This window comes from Trachypithecus francoisi, unplaced genomic scaffold (assembly GCF_009764315.1).
Source record: "Trachypithecus francoisi isolate TF-2019V2 unplaced genomic scaffold, Tfra_2.0 Lachesis_group12, whole genome shotgun sequence".
NCBI lineage: Eukaryota > Metazoa > Chordata > Mammalia > Primates > Cercopithecidae > Trachypithecus > Trachypithecus francoisi.
In genome coordinates, this window is record NW_022681457.1 from 55,408,560 (window position 1) to 55,429,476 (window position 20,917).

The following is a 20,917-nucleotide window of genomic DNA, read 5'->3' on the forward strand; positions in this document are numbered from 1 at the left end:
TAAACACCTCTGTGCACATAAACTGGAAAATCTAGAAGAAATGGATTAATTACTGAACATATACACCCTCCCAAGACTGAACCAGGAAGAAGTTGAATCCCTGAATAGACCAACAACAGGTTCTGAAATTGAGACAGTAATAAATAGGCTACCAACCAAAAAAGAGCCCAGGACCAGACGGATTTATAGCCGAATTCTACCAGAGGTACAAAGAAGAGCTAGTACCATCCCTTCTGAAACTATTTTAAATGAAAGAAAAGGAGGAACTCCTCCCTAACTCATTTTGTAAGATCAGCATCATTCTGATACCCAACCTGGCAGAGATATAAAAAGAACAACAAAAACTTAAAACCAATATCCCTGATAAACATCGATGCAGACCAGGCACGGTGGCTCTCGCCCCTAATCCCAGCACTTTGGGAGGCCAACGCTGGCAGATCAGTTGAGGTTAGGAGTTCAAGACCAGCCTGGCCAACATGGTGAAAACCCATCTCTGCTAAAAATACAAAAATTAGCCGGGTGTGGTACTGCATCTCTGTGATCTCAGCTACTCAGGAAACTGAGTCAGGAGAATCGCTTGAACCTGGGAGGTGGAGGTTGCAGTGAGCCAAGATTGTGCCACTGTACTCCAACCTGGGAGACAGAGTGACACTCTGTCAAAAAAAAGAAGAAGAAAAAAAAAAGCTGGATGGAGAATCAGAAAACTATTTTAAAATTAATATGGAACCCAAAAAGGCCCCATATAGCCAAGACAATCTTAAGCAAAAAGAACAAAGCTGGAGGCATCTTGCTATCCAACTTCAAACTATACTACAAGGCTGTAGTAATCAAAACAGCCTGGCACTGGTAAAACAGACACATAGACCCATGAAACAAAATAGAGAACTCAGAAATAAGACTGTATATCTACAACAACCTGATCTTTGAAAAACCTGACAAAAACAAGCAATAAGGAAAGAACTCCCTATTTAATAAATGGTTCTGGGAGAACTGACTAGCCATATGCAGAGAATGGAAACTGGATGTGGTAAGAAAAAGAGCAAGTGTGAGGTGAAAAAGCCAGGTTCAGGCCAGGCACAGAGACTCACGCCTGTAATCCAAGCACTTTGGGAGTCAATGAGGTCAGGAGTTTGAGACCAGCCTGACCAACATGGTGAAATCCCATCTCTACTAAAAAACTGCAAAAATTAGCTGGGCATGGTGGTGGGTGCCTGTAATACCAGCTTCTTGGGAGGCTGAGGCAGAAGAATTGCTTGAACCAGGGAGGTGGAGGTTGCAGTGAGCTGTGATTGCGCCATTGCACTCCAGCCTAGACTACAGAGTGAAACTCCATCACAAAAAAGGAAAAAAAGCCAGGTTATTTTAATGAACCAGCTCTCATTTGAATTAATGGAGTATAAACTTTCTGATTATCAAAAGGATGGTCCCAAGACATTATGAGAAATTTAGCCCCATGATATAAACACCTCCCCACCAGCTTCCACATCCAACATTGAGAATTACATTGCAGCATGAGGTTTGCAGAACATGGACATCCAAACCATACCACAAACAAACTAGGCTTAACACACATGTACAAAACTTTTCAGTTTAAAGCAAAATAATACACAATATTCTTATTTGCACCTGATGTATTCTGTTAGAACATGTAACAAGTCTTATTAAAGAATACCAGCTGGGTGTAGTGGCCGATATGTATAATTTCAACAATTTGGAAGACAAAAGTGAGAGGATCCCTTGGGACCACAAGTATAAGACCAGTGTCGGCCGGGCGCGGTGGCTCAAGCCTGTAATCCCAGCACTTTGGGAGGCTGAGACGGGCGGATCACGAGGTCAGGAGATCGAGACCCTCCTGGCTAACACGGTGAAACCCCATTTGTACCAAAAAATACAAAAAAAAACTAGCTGGGCGAGGTGGCGGGCGCCTGTAGTCCTAGCTACTCGGGAGGCTGAGGCAGGAGAATGGCGTAAACCCAGGGGGCGGAGCTTGCAGTGAGCTGAGATCCGGCCACTGCACTCCAGCCTGGGCAACAGAGCGAGACTCCGTCTCAAAAAAAAAAAAAAAAGACCAGTGTCAGTAACATAGTGAGACCCCATCCCTACAAATAATCAAAAAATTGGCCAGACATGGCAGTGCATGTCCATAGTCTCAGCTACTCAGGAGGCTGAGGTGTAAAGATTACTTGAGTCAAGGAGGCTGAGGTTACAGTGAGCCAAAATTATGACACTATACTCCAGCCTGGGTGACAGAGTAGGATCCTGTCTGAAAATGACAACAAATAAATTTAAGAAGACTAAAATCATGCACTGCACGGTAACTGACCAGAACTGAATAAAACTAGGAATTAAAAGCAAAAGTAAAATTGGCAAATCCAACAATCTCTAAATATAAAACAGATGAGCTGAGTGCAATAGCTCACACCTGTAATACTACCATTTTGGGAGGCTGAGGCAAGAAAACTGCTTGAGCCCATGAGTTAGAAACTATCCTAGACAACATAGGAAGATTCTGTCTCTAATAAATAAAATTAAATTAAATTAAAACACATTCTTCAACATATTCCTGCCAAGGATCAAAAATTTTAATTTTGTTGAGATACCAACATAACCTACAGAGGTGAACAAATTCAGTACAATCTCTATAAAAATCTCAATAGCACAGTTATTACAGAAATATTCTTTAAAATATTTGATTGTGAACTATAACTAACCAAACACCCATGAAAAGAACAGAGGCATTATACTTCCTGATTTTAAAACATTAAAAGCTACAATAACAATAACAGTATGGTACTAATACAAAGACAGATAAACAGATGAAAGAGTGGAATAGAGTTCAGAAATGAACCCTTGCGTATATGATTAGATGAACTTCCACAAAGCCGCCATGAACATACAATAGAGAAAAGGTAATTTTTTCAAAAAATAATGTTAAGAACTAAATATCAACACTGATAAAATAAAGTTGGATCATTTCCTTGAACCATACATAAAAAAAGTTTTCAATAAAACACTTACACACATTTAAAAAAAAATCTCTTAGAACAAAATAGAAAAAAATCATGACATGGGTCTTGGCATCATTTTCTTAGCTACAACATTAAATGCACGAACAATAACAAAAAAACCAGAAAAATTTAACTACACTCTACTTCAAAATTTCTCCACATTAGAAAAAAAAACCTTCAATTGTGTGAAAATGCCTCATAAGAAATGGGTGAAAATATTTGCAAGTCACATGTGATAAGAGTTAATATTCAGGCCAGGCGCAGTGGTTCACACCTGTAATCCTAGTACTTTGGAGGCCGAGGTGGGTGGATCACCTGAGGTCACAAGTTCAAGACCAGCCTGACCAAATTACAAATTAATAATTTGTAGAGAAACGCATAAAAATAAAAATGAAAAACGAAATCACCTCACATCCATTACAATGGCCACTATAAATTATTTAAAGATGCCAAATCTGTTGATGATACAATGAAAATGAAACCTCTGTTGATGTTGGTAGAAAACAAAGATGCAGTCATCATTTTTAAATGTTACGTTTCTCAAATAATTAAAAATGGAATTATCAAATACAGCAACTCCATTAATGAATCTATATTCAAAATACGCAACAAAAGACCTAAAAGACATATTTGAACATCTATGATTATTGTACCAGTACTCACAAAAGTCAAAAGGCTGAGGCAACCCAGGTGTCTCTTGATTTATGAACACATCAAAAATGTAACATATACATACAATGGAATATTATTCAGACTTAAAGAAGAAAATCTTGTCACATTTTAAGATAAACTTTGAGAATACTACGTCACCTGAAATAAGCCAGAAACAAAATGATGGACACTGTATTATTCCACTTACATGAGATATCTTAAATAGTCACACTCATAAAAACAGAAAGTGGAAGGGTGCTTGTCAAGGGCTGAGGAGAGGGCAAAATGGGTTGTTGTTACCTATTGTGTATTTTTAGTTTCATAAGATGTAAAATTTCTATAAGTCTTTGGCATACCAATGTGAATCTACTTAACATGGTTAAAATGTAATTATTATTATTATTATTTTTTTTTTTTTTGAGATGATATTTCACTCTTGTTGCCCAGGCTGAAGGGTAATGGGGCAATCTTGGCTACTGCAACCTCTGGCTCCCGGGTTCAAGCAATTCTCCTGCCTCAGCCTCTCGAGTAGCTGGGATTACAGGCACCTGTCACAAGTCCCCGCTAATTTTTGTATTTTTAGTAGAGATGGGGTTTCACTATGCTGGTCAGGCTGGTCTTGAACTCCTGTCCTCAGGTACTCTGCCTGCCTCAGCCTCCCAAAGTGCTGGGATTACAGACATGAGCCACCACGCCTCGCCTGTAAAACTTTTTTTTTGTTTTTGAGACAGTCTCACTCTGTCACCCAAGCTGGAGTGCAGTGGCACAACTCACTTCAGCCTCAAACTTCCAGGCTCAAGTAATTCTCTTCTCTCAATTTCCCAAGTAGCTGAAACCACAGGTGCATACCACCATGCCTGGCAATTTTTAAAATAATTTTGTGGAGAAGGAATCTCCCCGTGTTGCCCTGGCTGGTCACAAACTTTTGGGCTCAAGTGATCCTCCTTTCTTGACCTCCCGAAATCCTGGGAGTACAGTTGTGAGCCACCACCACGTCTGGCCCTGAAATGTACACTTAAAGAAATTTTTGGTAGGCTGGGCGCAGTGGTTCATGCCTGTAATCCCAGCACTTTGGAAGGCTGAGGCGGAGGGATCACTTGAGGCCAGGAATATAAGACTAGCCTGGTGAACATGGTGAAACCCTGTCTCTACTAACAATCGAAAAAATTACCCAGGCGTGGTGTCGGGCACCTATAATCCCACCTACCCAGGAGGCTGAAGCAGAAGAACTGCTTGAACCCAGAAAGTGGAGGTTGCAGTGAGCTGAGATCACGCTATTGCACTCCACCCTGGGCGACAGAGCGAGACTCTGTCTCAAAAAAAAAAAAAAAAGAAAAGAAAATATTTAAGATGGTAAATTTTATGTTACGTGTTTTTGAAACCATTAATTTTTCTTTTTCTTCTTCCTTTTTTTCTTTTTTTTTTTTTTTTTTTTTTTTGAGACAGAGAATTGCTTGAGGCCGGGCGCGGTGGCTCAAGCCTGTAATCCCAGCACTTTGGGAGGCCGAGACGGGCGGATCACGAGGTCAGGAGATCGAGACCATCCTGGCTAACACGGTGAAACCCCGTCTCTACTAAAAAACACAAAAAACTAGCCGGGCGAGGTGGCGGACGCCTGTAGTCCCAGCTACTCGGGAGGCTGAGGCAGGAGAATGGCGTGAACCCGGGAGGCGGAGCTTGCAGTGAGCTGAGATCCGGCCACTGCACTCCAGCCCTGGCGACAGAGCGAGACTCCGTCTCAAAAAAAAAAAAAAAAGAGAATTGCTTGAACCCGGGAGGCGGAGGTTGCAGTGAGCCAGAGATCGCACCACTGCACTCCTGCCTGGGCAACAGCAGCCAAACGCCGTCTCAAAAAAAAAAAACACAAAAACAAACAAACAAAAAGGTGAAGAGGTGTCTGCTCTGTCAAATTCACAGACACCAATGCAAAATTGTATTGTGCTCACTGTCAATGCTTCTATTTTAACGTAGGACTGGAAGTAAGTGGCAGAATGATGAGTCAAAAACATTTTTAAAAAGCCACTGAAAATGAAGATAAGTAAGTAAAAGTTACTATTTGTGCATCATATGATCTTATATATATAAAAAATAAACACTACATTGAAATTTGTCTAAAGTAATAAATACACTCGGTAAATTAGCAAAATATAAAATTAACCTACAAGTATAAATTATTGTTCCATAAATTTAAACCATCTGATACAATTAAGAAAACAATCTTATTTACAATAGCATTAAAATAATAAACTTCTGAGAGCAAATTTAACCAAGAAGGTAAAAAAAAAACTTTACATTAAAAGATGTAAGCTAGACCGGCACAGTGGCTCACGCCTGTAATCCCAACACTTTGGGAGGCCGAGGCAGGCAGATCACGAGGTCGAGAGATCAAGACAATCTGACCAACATGGTGAAACCCTGTCTCTACCAAAAATACAAAAAATTAGCTGGGTGTGGTGGCATGGGCCTGTAGTCCCAGCTATCCAGGAGTCTGAGGCAGGAAGATTGCTTGAACCCAGGAGGCGGAAGTTGCAGTGAGTCAAGATCACACCACTGCACTCCAACCTGGCAAAAGAGCGAGACTCCTTCTCAAAAGACAAAACAAAACAAAAAAGATGTAAGATACCAATGAAATAAATTATTGAAGACACAAATTTTAAAATATTTCATGTCCATGGATTGAAAGAATAAATATTGTTAAAGTGTCATATTATCTAGTCTACAGCTTCAATAAACGTCCTATTAAAATTCCAGTGACATTTTTTTCACAGTAATAAAAAATACAATTCTAAAATTTACAAGAAACTGCAATAAACTTCTAAAAGCCAAAGCAATCTTGAGGCAAAAGAACAAAGCAGAGGGGTATTATACTTTATAATTTCTAACTGTATTTCAACAATATAGTAGTAAAAACAGGATGGAATGTGCAGAAAGATTAACAAACAAATCAATGGAACAGAAACCACTACTTTCATACATTTCAGACATGATGAAAAAAGAGAACTAAAAAATAGTTTAACATGGAGTTTCCCAAAATTATGCAGATATCTGTGTGTACCCCAAAGTAATGGAAAAGCAGGCAGATTGTACAGTCTTTTATACTCCATGAAAAGGACTCTGGCTCTCACTGTAAACTTGAAGGAAGATCACCAAAAGGAAAGTAGAATCTTTAAAGAATTTAAAAGCATAAGACAGAAGATGCCCCTACATGACAGCAAAAAATAAATAAATAAAAAATAAAGTAAATAAAAAAATTTAAAAACCCAAAAAACAAAAACACTCAGGCGTCCCAGAAACTATTTCCTTTGGAACACAGCTTCCCAAATCACATTTGAATGACCAGTTTTCTTTTTGACCTTTGGACCTCTCATCTGTGCCATCTGTTGTGTTCACTCTCACCTACCTGAGGGTTTGGCTACTATCTCATGACTCTTTATATTCCAGGGCTCTTTTCCTTGCTCCAGACAGGTGATCAGGTCTGGCTTAGTGACAGCAATACCTGCTTTATTAGAAATAAATAACATGAATCTTTCTCATATTCTCCAATTACCATCCTAGTAGTATGCTTAGTAAAGAGGAAGTGATAGAATATTCTAGAATAATCCCAAAATACTAATTAATGAAATAAATTTCTAAATATTTAGAAAATATTTAAAACTTGTAGGTCCTTAATTTCACTATCCAGTACTCATGAACCAAACAATTGGTGGTGACGAACAGATTTTAAAATATGGGCAAATATATATACACATTTATTTATTTTTGTGATGGAGTCTCGCTCTGTTGCCAAGGCTGGAGTGCAGTGGCATGATCTTGGCTCACTACAACCCCGTTCTCCTGGGTTCAAGCGATTCTCCTGCCTCAGCTTCCTGAGTAGCTGGGACTACAGGCACGTGCCACCATGCCTGGCTAATTTTTGTATTTTCACTTTGTTGGCCAAGCTGGTCTCAAACTCCTGACCTCATGACCCACCTGCCTCAGCCTCCCAAAGTGCTGAGATTACAGGAGTGAGCTACCGTGCCCGGCCTAAAATCATGGACAACAATATTTTATGCCACTAAATTTCTGGAATTACCAGTGATCTAGCGTGAAGGGTACAGATCAGCTTTGGAATGTGGGAAGTTCAGGTCAAGATGAAACATCTTGAAGACATTCTTTTCCACATAAAGTCTCAAGATTTTCTTGAAAAAATGGATCAGAAACTCATTTATGCAAAGCATAAATTACCAGAAATCATTCCACAAAAAAAGAAAAAGGAAACCTTTAGGGTATATTAGAAATTGTGTATTAAAGGTATTCTTACCCAAGAAGACTAGGTTTCTGTAGTTCTCTAACATCACTTTCCTATACAAACCCTGCTGAGCAGTGTCCAGGCATTGCCACTCCTCCAGAGAGAATTCTATGGCCACATCCCTAAATGTCAATGGCCCCTGAAAAACATAAGCACACAGACACACATATATTTACCAAGTGGCCATGAGCAGAAGTTATCATTTTAATTATAATGAAACAACAGAGTAAAGAGAATTGGTTCTGATTAATAGAAATAACTGAAAATTTGCAGTAATTTTTAACACAGAAATATTCTCTAAAATATCCTCTAACTCTGAGAGAAGAGAATGGCATAAGATCCACAACACCAGTGTATATATGATACTTTTTAGATAATAAAGTATAAAATTAAGAGCATAAACACAAACATGTACATTTTTGAGTGCAATATTTACATCATAAAGAATGAGCTGTGTATATTTTTAAGATAAAAAGGGATGTTGAGTTAGAAGGCATCTCGAATTTTAATGTGTACAATAAACTGGAAATCTTGTGCAGACTGTTTTTCAGAAGATCTGGAATGAAGTCTGAGTTTCTGAATTTCTAATGAGCTCACTAGTAATGCCAATGTTTTTAGCCCCAAAAGAAAATTCTGTGAAACATCCAGCAGCTGGAAGAGCCTGTGTTTTGCCTGATTTTTCTGGCCTGTAAACAAAGAGACTTCATTTTCCAAAGACAGATATATGCAAAGAAAACCTAAGAAAAAAGGGCACCTGCCACATTAAATGTGATGGCTTATGCACATCAGCTGCATAAAGACACCTACTAATGACAAGAAAAATAGTTAATTCTATAGTGAAAGAAATATCAGAGCGCTTTTTAACCAATTAAATTATTAATATTAACCACACTAGGACAAATTTTTATGGTGTGCTGATGCACGTAGAAGAACATAGCATCACTGCCTAGATATTGCACTTCAAAAAGTAAATTATAGTCTGAATTCAATCATACAGAAACATCAGTTTTATATAAAGTTCAAGATACAGCTATCTCCAATGTTCTGTAATTTTCAGTAATGATTTTAAGTAGTCTTTCTTCAGCATCCTATAGAGCAGTATCTCTCAATTTGTTTTTCAGAACTTGCTGAGTAATAAATGCCATCCTATTTAAATAAGTATTTCCTTAATGCTGCTGTGCATAGAGCTAATGGAGGACACAGATGGAACCTCAACATTACATATTCTCCACGTAAACCCCAGTTTTCTACAACAAGAATCTTGAGTATTCACACCCTTCATGTTCAACAGCCACAATGGGAACATTTTTAATAGTGCAGATCATAAATTCATGGTAGGAATTCTGCATGGCATATAAGAAGCCATGATATTGAGAATGTAGAGAAGGCTCTAGTACACAGGAAAGAAATATTTTGCATAGACCCTTGACTATCATTAGAATTTTAAAAAGTAGTTAAACTCATTAGTAAGGAAAAACACAAGTAGAGAAGTAAAGGTTTGCAAATACTAAATGCATGAGACTCCAGAAGAAAGAGTGGACAAAGCTCTTGATCTGAGACATGTGTAGCTGAAAAAAAAAAAAAATTCCTCTTTCTCCTCCTTCTCTTGGAATCCTTTTCAGATGAAATTCTCTAAACAAGTTAACACTTGCATCTTGAGAAAACTGCCTTAAACACGTCAGCACCACCTTCTTACCCGCTAGCATCACACCCACAGACAGAAGGACCAAGACCAAAAAGTCCACCCATTTCTTTCCTTTATAACAGAAGAGATTCAAGAACAATGTACTGCTCCATGGATGTAAAAATATGTTTCTCCTTTCCTGTCCTCAGGAGCCCTCCCCTGCCACAAACACCAGCAATTTCTGCTACAGTAATGAAAATATGGGCCACACTGTCCTGTCCCTACCAAATCCAAACAGAACAGGTCCTGTAACCACCCTTGCACTTAACTCTCATGAATGTATCTTGAAGCCCTCATACTTGACTCTGGCCTCACCTTAGAGTCACATGAGGCTCTTCATTAAAACAACATGGATGCTTCCACCCACAATAAACAGGAGCTGTGGGGAGGGCACAAGAGATTTCTGCCAACTGGCCGTGTGATACTAATGAGAAGCCTGGGCTGATAACTACTAAGCTAAGCATTGCCTCTCAAGCTTTAATGAACTTAAAAATCACTTGGTAATGTTGGTCCCACTCTACATAATGTGATTCTGCCGGTTTGGAAAGGGTCCATGGATGGGTGTTTCAAACAAGTCCCCTGTCAATCCTGATGTTGCTCCCCCGGGCTCACCATTAGCATTAGTTAGAGAAAGCGGGCACAGCACAGAGTCCCTTATACTCAGCACTCTTGTCACAACACAAATACTTCAGGTACAAATGAAGACAACTACACTCTATCTTGAAGTTTTATATTATTTGCTGGCTCTTTAAAGTTTACAGAGGAAACAGAAGGCAGCAATGTTGGAATAAGTCTGCATGTACATATGTAGTAATGCAATAATTATTAAGCAGGTACTATGTGCTCAAGAGTATAATACAGAGCACTGTGCTGGGCCTAACACATTGGAAGTTGATACTAGTGTTCAATAAGTCTCAGGATTTAGGTAAAGGGCCCAGCATTATTACTTCTTCCTCTTTTTTCTCTGTCATTGATTTTTTAAAAAATGTACAGAATAAAGCTAAATATAGACAGAGGAGTGGGCATACAAAGAGTTTAAGAAATTTTTTTCTATTTATATTTACTTGTCTGTGATTTGTGGAGCAACCACTAGAACTGCAGGAATAGAAAACACATTGCTAAATGGAATGTTTCTGTAAGCACTGGTTTTAATACAAAATTTTAAGAAAAAGATGTTAACATGTATAGTTTATTTTTCTTATTTATCTGCTTTTGGGTTGCAGGAAATTGTAAGCACCAGCTCTAGAAAGGCAGAAGGATTTACCGGCCAAAACTCTGACCTTTATACAACAGTTCTGAAAGGCAAGACTCCAGAGTGGGCCAGACCTAAAGAAGGCCTTCAAAAAGGGTGAATCTGAACAGAAATGGGGCAGGGAAAGGACCCTATGTAGAACTCTGTTCTCTACGCCACTGGGGTATTTCCAGTTCTGTTTTTCCTAAGCTTACCTAAGAAAAACTTAAATCCTAGAGTTTATGTAACTTTAATCTATTTTTGCCACTGCTCTGTCAATTTTATAACTATACTATCAACCAATTTAAATGACTTTTTAAAAGTTTTCTGGAATAATTTAATTAGAAGATAAATATGTATTCTCAACAAAGTAAAAGATACACAAATAACAATAACTCTTCAGTCCATAAATATCCCTTCAGGTGATAACCTCAGAAGACACAATAATGTGAAAAGAAGTGGCCCAAGTTTTTTTTTTTGAGACGGAGTTTCGTTCTTGTTGCCTAGGCTGGAGTGCAATAGCATGATCCTGGCTAACCGCAACCTCTGCCTCCTGGGTTCAAGCGATTCTCCTCCTCAGTTGCTGGAATTACAGGCATGCGCCTCCACGCCTAGCTTTTTTTTTTTTTTTTTTTGTATTTTTAGCGGAGATGGGGTTTCTCCACGTTGTTCAGGCTGATCTCGAACTTCCGACCTCAGGTGATCCACCCGCCTCAGCCTCCTGAAGTGCTGGGATTACAGGCATGAGCCACCGTGCCCGACTGAAGAGACCAAAGTTTTATTTTGCTCTGCACACATCCATTCACCGTACCAACCATATGTTGTTTAATTCAACCATGTGTCCAATTGCTAGTCTAGACCAAAAGTTTCCAGATGGTAGGGACCATGACTGCTTCATCTATGTTTTGAATGACCTTATGAAATGGAAGCAATTAGTTTATCTTTTGAGTCACCAGACCTCCTCTTTGTCTTTCACCAAAGTAACAGGAAACTAGAGAAACTCTCATCTGGGTACAAACCGAAGTTATCTCTTATATGAGGGGAGAAAAAAAAACACAGAATGATCCATTTCTCTTACACTGAGACACAAGTAGAATTACCCACTCTTGTCAGCCTGACACAATTCTGCCCTGGACATCCTCAAATGTCTCAAAGACATCTAGGTGATTGTGAGAAGGTTCTTAGTGACCCTGGGCTGATGGCCCAATGATAAGCCAGGCTGAGAGAAATTCATGCTGATTCTAAATAGAAAATGGAACTGCCTTGGTGGAGCTCCAGAACCTGGATCACCTATCCTGATTTGCTAGCTTTTGGGTAAGAACAACAACAATACTCTATGCCAGTATCATATTTTACAGGTAGGTATAGTTGTGGTCATGGCTCTGGATACTTTGTGGCCTTGATCTCTCACTAAGATGCTTGTTTACACTTACAGATTCTGTCATCAGATTCTATTTACACCTGGAGTCTCTCACATAACTGTAGCAGGTCACTGAACAAGATCTGAAAAGCTTAAAGAGCCACACTCTCAAATGGGGGCTTTAAGATTTCTACGCTGACATCTCACAATACAGAAAATGCCTTCTGTTGGTTTTCAGTACATTCTCAATTCAAAGTCTTCTGGCCCTGTCTTGTAAATCCCAGGCAGAGGCCAGACTTTATGTACAGATTCTAGGTGGGATCAACCTGGCTCTGCATCCTTGGGTGTTACAGCAAACAGAGTACAATCAAAGGAGAGTTCCCCTATAGAGGCTGCTCTGACACATTCTAAATAATATGTCTAACTAAAAGAAAAAACTGAGGCAACATGAATACAAGTAGAGAGTTCATCTGGGCCAAGCTTGAGGACTATAACCTTGGAGCGAAAATATATCTTTCAAAGACTGAACAAATAAGAAATTGAATCCCTCAATAGACCAATAACAAGTGCCAAAATTGAATTGGTTTTAAATGGCCAGCCAACCACAAATAAAAAAGAACCAGACAAATTTGCAGATGAATTCTACCAGATGTACAAAGAAGAGCTGGTACCACTTCTAATATTATTTCAAAATATTGAGAAAAAGGGACTTATTTTTCAACTCATTATATAAAAACAGCATCATTGTGATACCAAAACCGTTAAGAGACACAACAAAAAAAAAAACTTTAGGCCAATATCCCTGAGGAGCAGTAATGTGAAAAACTTCAAAAAAATACTCGAGAACCGAATCCAGCAGCACATCAAAAAACTTATCTACCACTATCAAGTCGGCTTCATCCCTGGGATGCAAGGCTGGTTCAACATATGCAAATCAATAAATGTAATCCATCACATAATGAGAACAAAAGACAAAAACACGTAATTATCTCGAGACCAGTCAACTTTAGGAGGGGCGGCAGCACGGCGAGGGTGCGGGGAGGCCTGAGCCCTGCCTGGGGCGGGTTGCAGGGTTGGCAGGTGAGGAGGCATCTGCTTGGGAGGTGTAGCCGGGCCGCGCCATTGTTGGCGGAGGGACGGCTGCTGAGGACCGCGGAGTAGGGGGCTAGAGAAGGCGCCTGCAGCGGCCGAGAGGAGCGAAGGCGCCCCATGGGGACAATAGGGGACCCATGGGGACAAGCTGACCCATTGCGTGTCCCCCAATACCAGCCTCAAGTTGGGCAGGTGCGCGGGGTCTGAGGTCCCTGGATCTATGAGGCGGCATCTAGGGATGCGGTGGCGGTAGCTCCGGCTGCTGTGGAGCCTGCCAAGTTGGATTTCGCGAGCGGGAGAGGGCCACCACCTGCAGCACGTCAGCCACCGCGAGATGCCCGAAGATTTAGCTTTGGAGTCAAACCCTTCTGACCATCCAAGGGCAAGCACAATTTTCCTGAGCAAATCTCAAACTGATGTGTGAGAAAAGAGGAAGAGCAACCACTTAAATCATGTATCTCCAGGGCAGCTTACTAAAAAGTATAGCTCATGCTCAACAATATTTCTAGATGACAGAACAGTCAGCCAGCCTAATCTTAGAACCGCAGTAAAATGTGTGACCTCAGAAATATATTACCACGTAAAGAACAGAGATGCAAATAGATCCCTGGATATTTCTGATGAGAGATCACATCCCCTTACACGAGAAAAAGTTCCACAGGAATACTTTAAGCATGATCCTGAGCACAAGTTTATTTACAGATTTGTTCGTACTCTCTTTAGTGCTGCGCAGCTAACAGCTGAATGTGCAACAGTAACTTTGGTTTACTTAGAAGGGCTTTTAACTTATGCTGAAATCGACATTTGTCCCACTAACTGGAAAAGGATTGTTCTGGGAGCCACTCTTCTTGCCGCCAAGGTTTCGGATGATCAGGCTGTATGGACTGTGGACTACTGCCAGATCCTCAAGGACATTACAGTTGAGGACATGAATGAAATGGAAAGGCATTTTTCGGAGCTTCTTCCATTTAACATTAATGTTCCTGCCAGTGTTGATGCCAAACACTACTTTGACTCCTAAGCAGATTACAACAACCTGAATTTTCTATTTACTCCTCTTAGCAAAGAAAGAGCACGGAATCTAGAGGCTATTTCTAGATTATGTGGAGAGAAAGACTTGTGTGGAGCAGCTACATGAAGGTCTTTCAGCACTGATAGGTTCATTGGTATTCAGCACTCTAAAGCCATCCTCTCTTAAAGGGAGAAATGAGGGGGTTATAATGTCATGCGACCTTCATCTACAAACACTGGAGAAATATCACCTTTCCTGCTCAAAAATCAGCAAAATTAGTGTTTTCATCAAAAGGAAAGATCTCAAATTCAAGAGACTCATGGACAAGGATCATACTCCATAGAAAAGAATGGGACCTTGTCAATGCAACAAAACACTCTTCTGTCCTTTTTAATGTTTCAAAAAACCACTCCAAAGTGAAGGCTCCCATCTCACACAGATATTTGCTTATGGTGTGGGCCGATAGCTGTGAAGTATGTTAGGTTTTTTTAAACAATAGTTTAAATTTTTAGACATTAAAGACACTAACCACTAACTTTTATGTTTCTTCCAGTTTAAAGACACTAACCACTAACTTTTATGTTTCTTCCAGTTTTTCTCCCCCTGCTCATTTGGCTGCATATGCCTTTAGAATCAGTGCAGTATTACATTAGAACAAGGGACTCTAACTAAAGCCACTTAGGAGCTGACTGCAGCATTGTTAGGTATTGAAGGGTTCTTCCTCCCTACTGTTACCATTGAAGCTGCTAGTCATTGGCAATCACTTTAAACCAAAAAGCTGACGGATAACATTTGTCATTCATATTCTTTGCAAGCATTACTTTAGCATTTTAGCATGTTTGGGGTCATAAACAGAGGAAGTATCAGTTATTAATATCTACTTCTATTGGGGTCCATGTTGCATTTCTTGTGAACTATAAATGGTGCTTCTCATTTTCTGATAATTTTTATCTTGTTAAATAAGTGTATTAAAAGATATTTTCATAATGCCAACCAACATGGTAGTTCAGTGACAGTTAAAGAAAAGTGAAGCAGTTTTTAAGCTTTAATATAGTTTGGGCCCTCCAAGGCACTGCAGCATGAGTATAAATGCTATAAACCTTTAAAAAACATTGTTTGAGAGTTTTGTTTTGTTTTTTTTCTTTACGAGATGGGGATCTTGCTGTGTTGTCCAGGCTGGAATGCAGTGGCTATTCATGGGTGCAGTCATGGTGCACTGCAGCCTACAACTTCCTGGCTTTGGGCCATCCTCTAGCCTTGGCCACACGAGTGACTGAGACTGCAGGTGCACCCGGCATTTGTCTCCTGAATGTTAGGCATTTGATTTTTTGTTTCAGTCACTCTTGAAGATAGCAGACATTGACTGAAGCAAAAAATTAAAAGCTTTGTATTCAAAATTCTCAAAATGAAGCTGGGTGTGGTGGTGCATGCCTGAGGTTCCAGATACCTGGAGGCTGGGGCTGGAGGATTGCTTGGGGTCAGGTATTGGAGGCTGCAGTATACCGTGATGCTGCCTATAGAAATAGCTACTGCACTTCAACCTGGACAACATATCGGGATCCCCATCTCTTAGAAAAATGCAAAATTAAATGCAAAAGAAATGCGCTGGGCATAGCGATTCATGCCTATTATCTCAGTACTTTGGGAGGCTGAGGTGGGAGGATTACTTGAGCGCAGCAGTTCAAGACCAGTCTACTCAACACAGTGAGACCCTGTCTGTAAAATAATAATAATAAATAAAAATAATCAGCTGGATATGGTGGCATGTGTCGGTAGTCCCAGCTACTCTGGAGACTGAGGTGGGAGGATCACTTGGGCCTGGGAGATCAATGCTGCAGTGGACCATGATCATGCCACTGCACTCCAGCCTGGGTGACATCCAGATCCCATTTCAAAAGAAGGGAAAGAAAAACATTCAGGCAAGGTTTTGTGAAGGTTTGTAGCATTTATACTTCTACAAGTATCAAAGCTTACAATAACATTAAACATTTGGAATATCTTGTATCTCCATAAAATGTCCTTCTCTTTTTAAAAGGAGTTACTTGCAGAGCTGTGCTCTATATGCATTGATCACTGAAGTTTCTTTAATGTAAAGGAAGATTTTGAAGAGCAGTGTTAATTAACAGGTAATAAGGCCAGGCGCGGTGGCTCAAGCCTGTAATCCCAGCACTTTGGGAGGCCGAGATGGGTGGATCACGAGGTCAGGAGATCGAGACCATCCTGGCTAACACGGTGAAACCCCGTCTCTACTAAAAAAAAAAAAAAAAAAAAAAAAAAAAAAAAAAAAAAAAATTAACAGGTAATAAAAGGAATTGGACCCTAATGATAAAAGGCAATATGAATAGCTGTTTTATCATCCTACATGCTATCAACCTGTAGGTGTCCCATTAAGTCCTGCTATTTAAGAAGTAACTTACCAAGTATAAATATGTAACAAACCTGCACGTTATGCACATGTACCCTAGAACTTAAAGTATAATAAAAAAAATAAATAAATAAATAAATAAAAAGAATTAGAATTGGCACCAAAAAAAAAAAAAAGTAGTAACTTACATAACCCTTAAGAACACTTACTTCAGGCTTTAACAGGCAAAGAACAAATAATTTTAGGAGACTGATAATGTCATCTAAATTTGAAAAACTAAAAGGAGATTAGTGTTCTCAACTATGTGAAATCTATTTCTCCTACTTTCTCAAATCTAATCCTAGGAACCTTGCTCATAAACAAAGCATTTCTGGGCCAGGAATACTTCCTCCACTATAGCAATGCTTCACATCATATTGTGCTGCAATTTCCATCATTTTTAAAGGACAGATAAATACATGTTAAATAATGGAATAAAAATATCACAATCTACCACTTCAAAAAAAAATTGCTTCTGGAGTTCAGAGCTTGGAGATTCAAGTATTGATAGCCATTTTATTTTTAAAAGAATGTTACAATTTATGTGGTTATTTCTCATGTTTATATTGAATGCTAATAAATGCTTCTAATTTTTTTAAAGAAACAAACATAATTATCTCAATAGAAAAAAGCCTTTGATAAAATTCAGCATCCCTTCATGTTAAAAACCAATGAACAGAACAGAGACCTCAGAAATACCACCACACATTTACAACTATCTGACCTTTGACAAACCTGACAAAAGCAATGGGGAAAGGATCTTCTATTAAGTAAGTGGTGCTGGGGAAACTGGCTAGCCATATGCAGAAAACTGAAACTGGACCCCTTCCTTACAAAATTATACAAAAATTAACTTACACAAAAATTAACTGAAGATGGGTTAAACACTTAAATGTTTAACCATAAAAGCCCTAAATGAAAACCTAGGCAATACCATTCAGGACAAAGGCATGGGAAAGACTTCATGACAAAAACACCAAAAGCAATTGCAACAAAAGCCAAAGTTTGACAAATGGGATCTAATTAAACTAAAGAGCCTCTGCACAGCAAAAGAAACTATCATCAGAGTGAACAGGCAACTAACAGAACAGGAGAAAATGTCTGCAATCTACCCATCTGACAAAGGTCCAATATACAGAATTTATAAGGAACTTATACAAATTTAAAAGAAAAAAATAGTCGGGCGCGGTGGCTCAAGCCTGTAATCCCAGCACTTTGGGAGGCCGAGGCAGGCAGATCATGAGGTCAGGAGATCAAGACCATCCTGGCTAACATGGTGAAACCCCGTCTCTACTAAAAATACAAAAAATTAGCTGGGCGTGGTGGTGGGCACCTGTAGTCCTAGTTACTCGGAAGGCTGAGGCAGGAGAATGGCGTGAACCCGGCAGGCGGAGCTTGCAGTGAGCTGAGATCGGCCACTGCACTCCAGCCTGGGCGACAGAGCAAGACTCCGTCTCAAAAAAATAAATAAATAAATAAACAACCCCATCAAAAGTGGACAAAACATGAACAGATGCTTCTCAAAAGAAGACATTTACGTGGCCAAGAAACATATGAAAAAACACTCAGCCGGGCAAAGAGGCTTATGCCTGTAATCTCAGGACTTTGGGAGGCCAAGGCGACTGGATCACCTGAGGTCGGGAGTTCGAGACCAGCCTGGCCAAAATGGAGAAACCTGTCTCTACTAAAAATACAAAATTAGTCAGGCGTGGTGGCGCATGCCTGTAATCCAGGCTACTTGGGAGGCTGAGGCAGAAGATTCACTTGAACCCAGGAGGCGGAGGTTGCAGTGAGCCAAGATCTCACCACTGCACTCCAGTCTGGGCAATAACAGCGAAACTCCATCTCAGAAAAAATAAAAAGGCTCAACATCACCGACCATCAGGGAAATGCAAATCAAAACCACAATGAGATACATCTCACACCAGTGAGAATGGTAAATAATAAAAAGTCGAAAAGCAGATGTTGGTGAGGCTGTGGAGAAATAGAACACCTTTACACTGTTGGTGGGAAGGCAAATTAACCATTGTGGAAGACAGTATGGTCATTCCTCAAGGATCTAGACAAGAAACACCATTTGATCCAGCAATCCCATTACTGGGTATATACCCAAAGGAATATAAAATATTCTACTATGGGGCGGAGCAAGATGGCCGAATAGGAACAGCTCCAGTCTCCAACTCCCAGCACGAGCGACACAGAATACCAGTGATTTCTGCATTTTCAACTGAGGTACTGGGGTCATCTCACTGGGGAGTGCCGGACAATCGGTGCTGGTCACCTGCTGCAGCCGGACCAGCGAGAGCTGAAGCAGGGCGAGGCATCGCCTCACCTGGGAAGTGCAAGGGGGAAGGGAATCCCTTTTCCTAGCCAGGGGAACTGAGACACACAACACCTGGAAAATCAGGTAACTCCCACCCCCATACTGCGCTTTAAGCAAACGGGCACACCAGGAGAATATATCCCACACCTGGCCAGGAGGGTCCCACGCCCACGGAGCCTCCCTCATTGCTAACACAGCAGTCTGCGGCGATCTAACCGCAAGGCAGCAGTGAGGCTGGGGGAGGGGCGCCCGCCATTGCTGAGGCTTAAGTAGGTAAACAAAGCCGCTGGGAAGCTCGAACTGGGTGGAACCCACAGCAGCTCAAGGAAACCTACCTGTCTCTGTAGACACCACCTCTGGGGACAGGGCACAGCTAAAAAACAACAGGGGAAGCAGCAGAGGCCTGTGCAGACGCGAATGACTCTGTCTGACAGCTTTGAAGAGAGCAGTGGATCTCCCAACATGGAGGTTGAGATCTGAGAACGGACAGACTGCCTGCTCAAGTGGGTCCCTGACCCCTGAGTAGCCTAACTGGGAGACATCGCCCACTAGGGGCAGTCTGACACCCCACACCTCACAGGGTGGAGTACACCCTGAGAGGAAGCTTCCAAAGTAAGAATCAGACAGGTACACTTGCTGTTCAGCAATATTCTATCTTCTGCAACCTCTGCTGCTGATACCCAGGCAAACAGGGTCTGGAGTGGACCTCAAGCAATCTCCAACAGACCTACAGCTGAGGGTCCTGACTGTCAGAAGGAAAACTATCAAATAGGAAGGACACCTATACCAAAACCCCATCAGTACGTCACCATCATCAAAGACCAGAGACAGATAAAACCACGAAGATAGGGAAAAAGCAGGGTAGAAAAGCTGGAAATTCAAAAAATAAGAGCGCATCTCCCCCTGCAAAGGAGTGCAGCTCATCGCCAGCAACGGATCAAAGCTGGTCAGAGAATGACTTTGACGAGATGAGAGAAGAAGGCTTCAGTCCATCAAACTTCTCAGAGCTAAAGGAGGAATTACGTACCCAGCACAAAGAAACTAAAAATCTTGAAAAAAGAGTGGAAGAATTGACAGCTAGACTAATTAATGCAGAGAAGGTCATAAACGAAATGACAGAGATGAAAACCATGACACGAGAAATACGTGACAAATGCACAAGCTTCAGTAACCGACTAGATCAACTGGAAGAAAGAGTATCAGCGATTGAGGATCAAATGAATGAAATGAAGTGAGAAGAGAAACTAAAAGAAAAAAGAAGAAAAAGAAATGAACAAAGCCTGCAAGAAGTATGGGATTATGTAAAAAGACCAAATCTACGTCTGATTGGGGTGCCTGAAAGTGAGGGGGAAAATGGAACCAAGTTGGAAAACACTCTTCAGGATATCATCCAGGAGAACTTCCCCAACCTAGTAGGGCAGGCCAACATTCAAATTCAGGAAATACAGAGAACACCACAAAGATACTCCTCGAGAAGAGCAACTCCAAGACACATAATTGCCAGATTCACCAAAGTTGAAATGAAGGAAAAAATCTTAAGGACAGCCAGAGAGAAAGGTCGGGTTACCCACAAAGGGAAGCCCATCAGACTAACAGCAGATCTCTCGGCAGAAACTCTACAAGCCAGAAGAGAGTGGGGGCCAATATTCAACATTCTTAAAGAAAAGAATTTTCAACCCAGAATTTCATATCCAGCCAAACTAAGTTTCATAAGTGAAGGAGAAATAAAATCCTTTACAGATAAGCAAATGCTTAGAGATTTTGTCACCACCAGGCCTGCCTTACAAGAGACCCTGAAGGAAGCCCTAAACATGGAAAGGAACAACCGGTACCAGCCATTGCAAAAACATGCCAAAATGTAAAG

General features: G+C 40.5%; 1 protein-coding gene and 1 pseudogene across 1 annotated transcript in view; one reads left to right on the forward strand and one right to left on the reverse strand.

Moving 5' to 3' along the window:
- Positions 1 to 20,917, reverse strand: part of LOC117093722 (zinc finger protein 100-like) — a 346,302-nt gene that overhangs the window by 219,237 nt on the left and 106,148 nt on the right. The window contains 2 exon segments of the mRNA XM_033229241.1: positions 7,060 to 7,155; positions 7,960 to 8,086. Of these exon segments, the coding sequence (XP_033085132.1) occupies positions 7,060 to 7,155; positions 7,960 to 8,086 (223 nt within the window).
- Positions 13,634 to 14,618, forward strand: LOC117093737 (annotated as a pseudogene).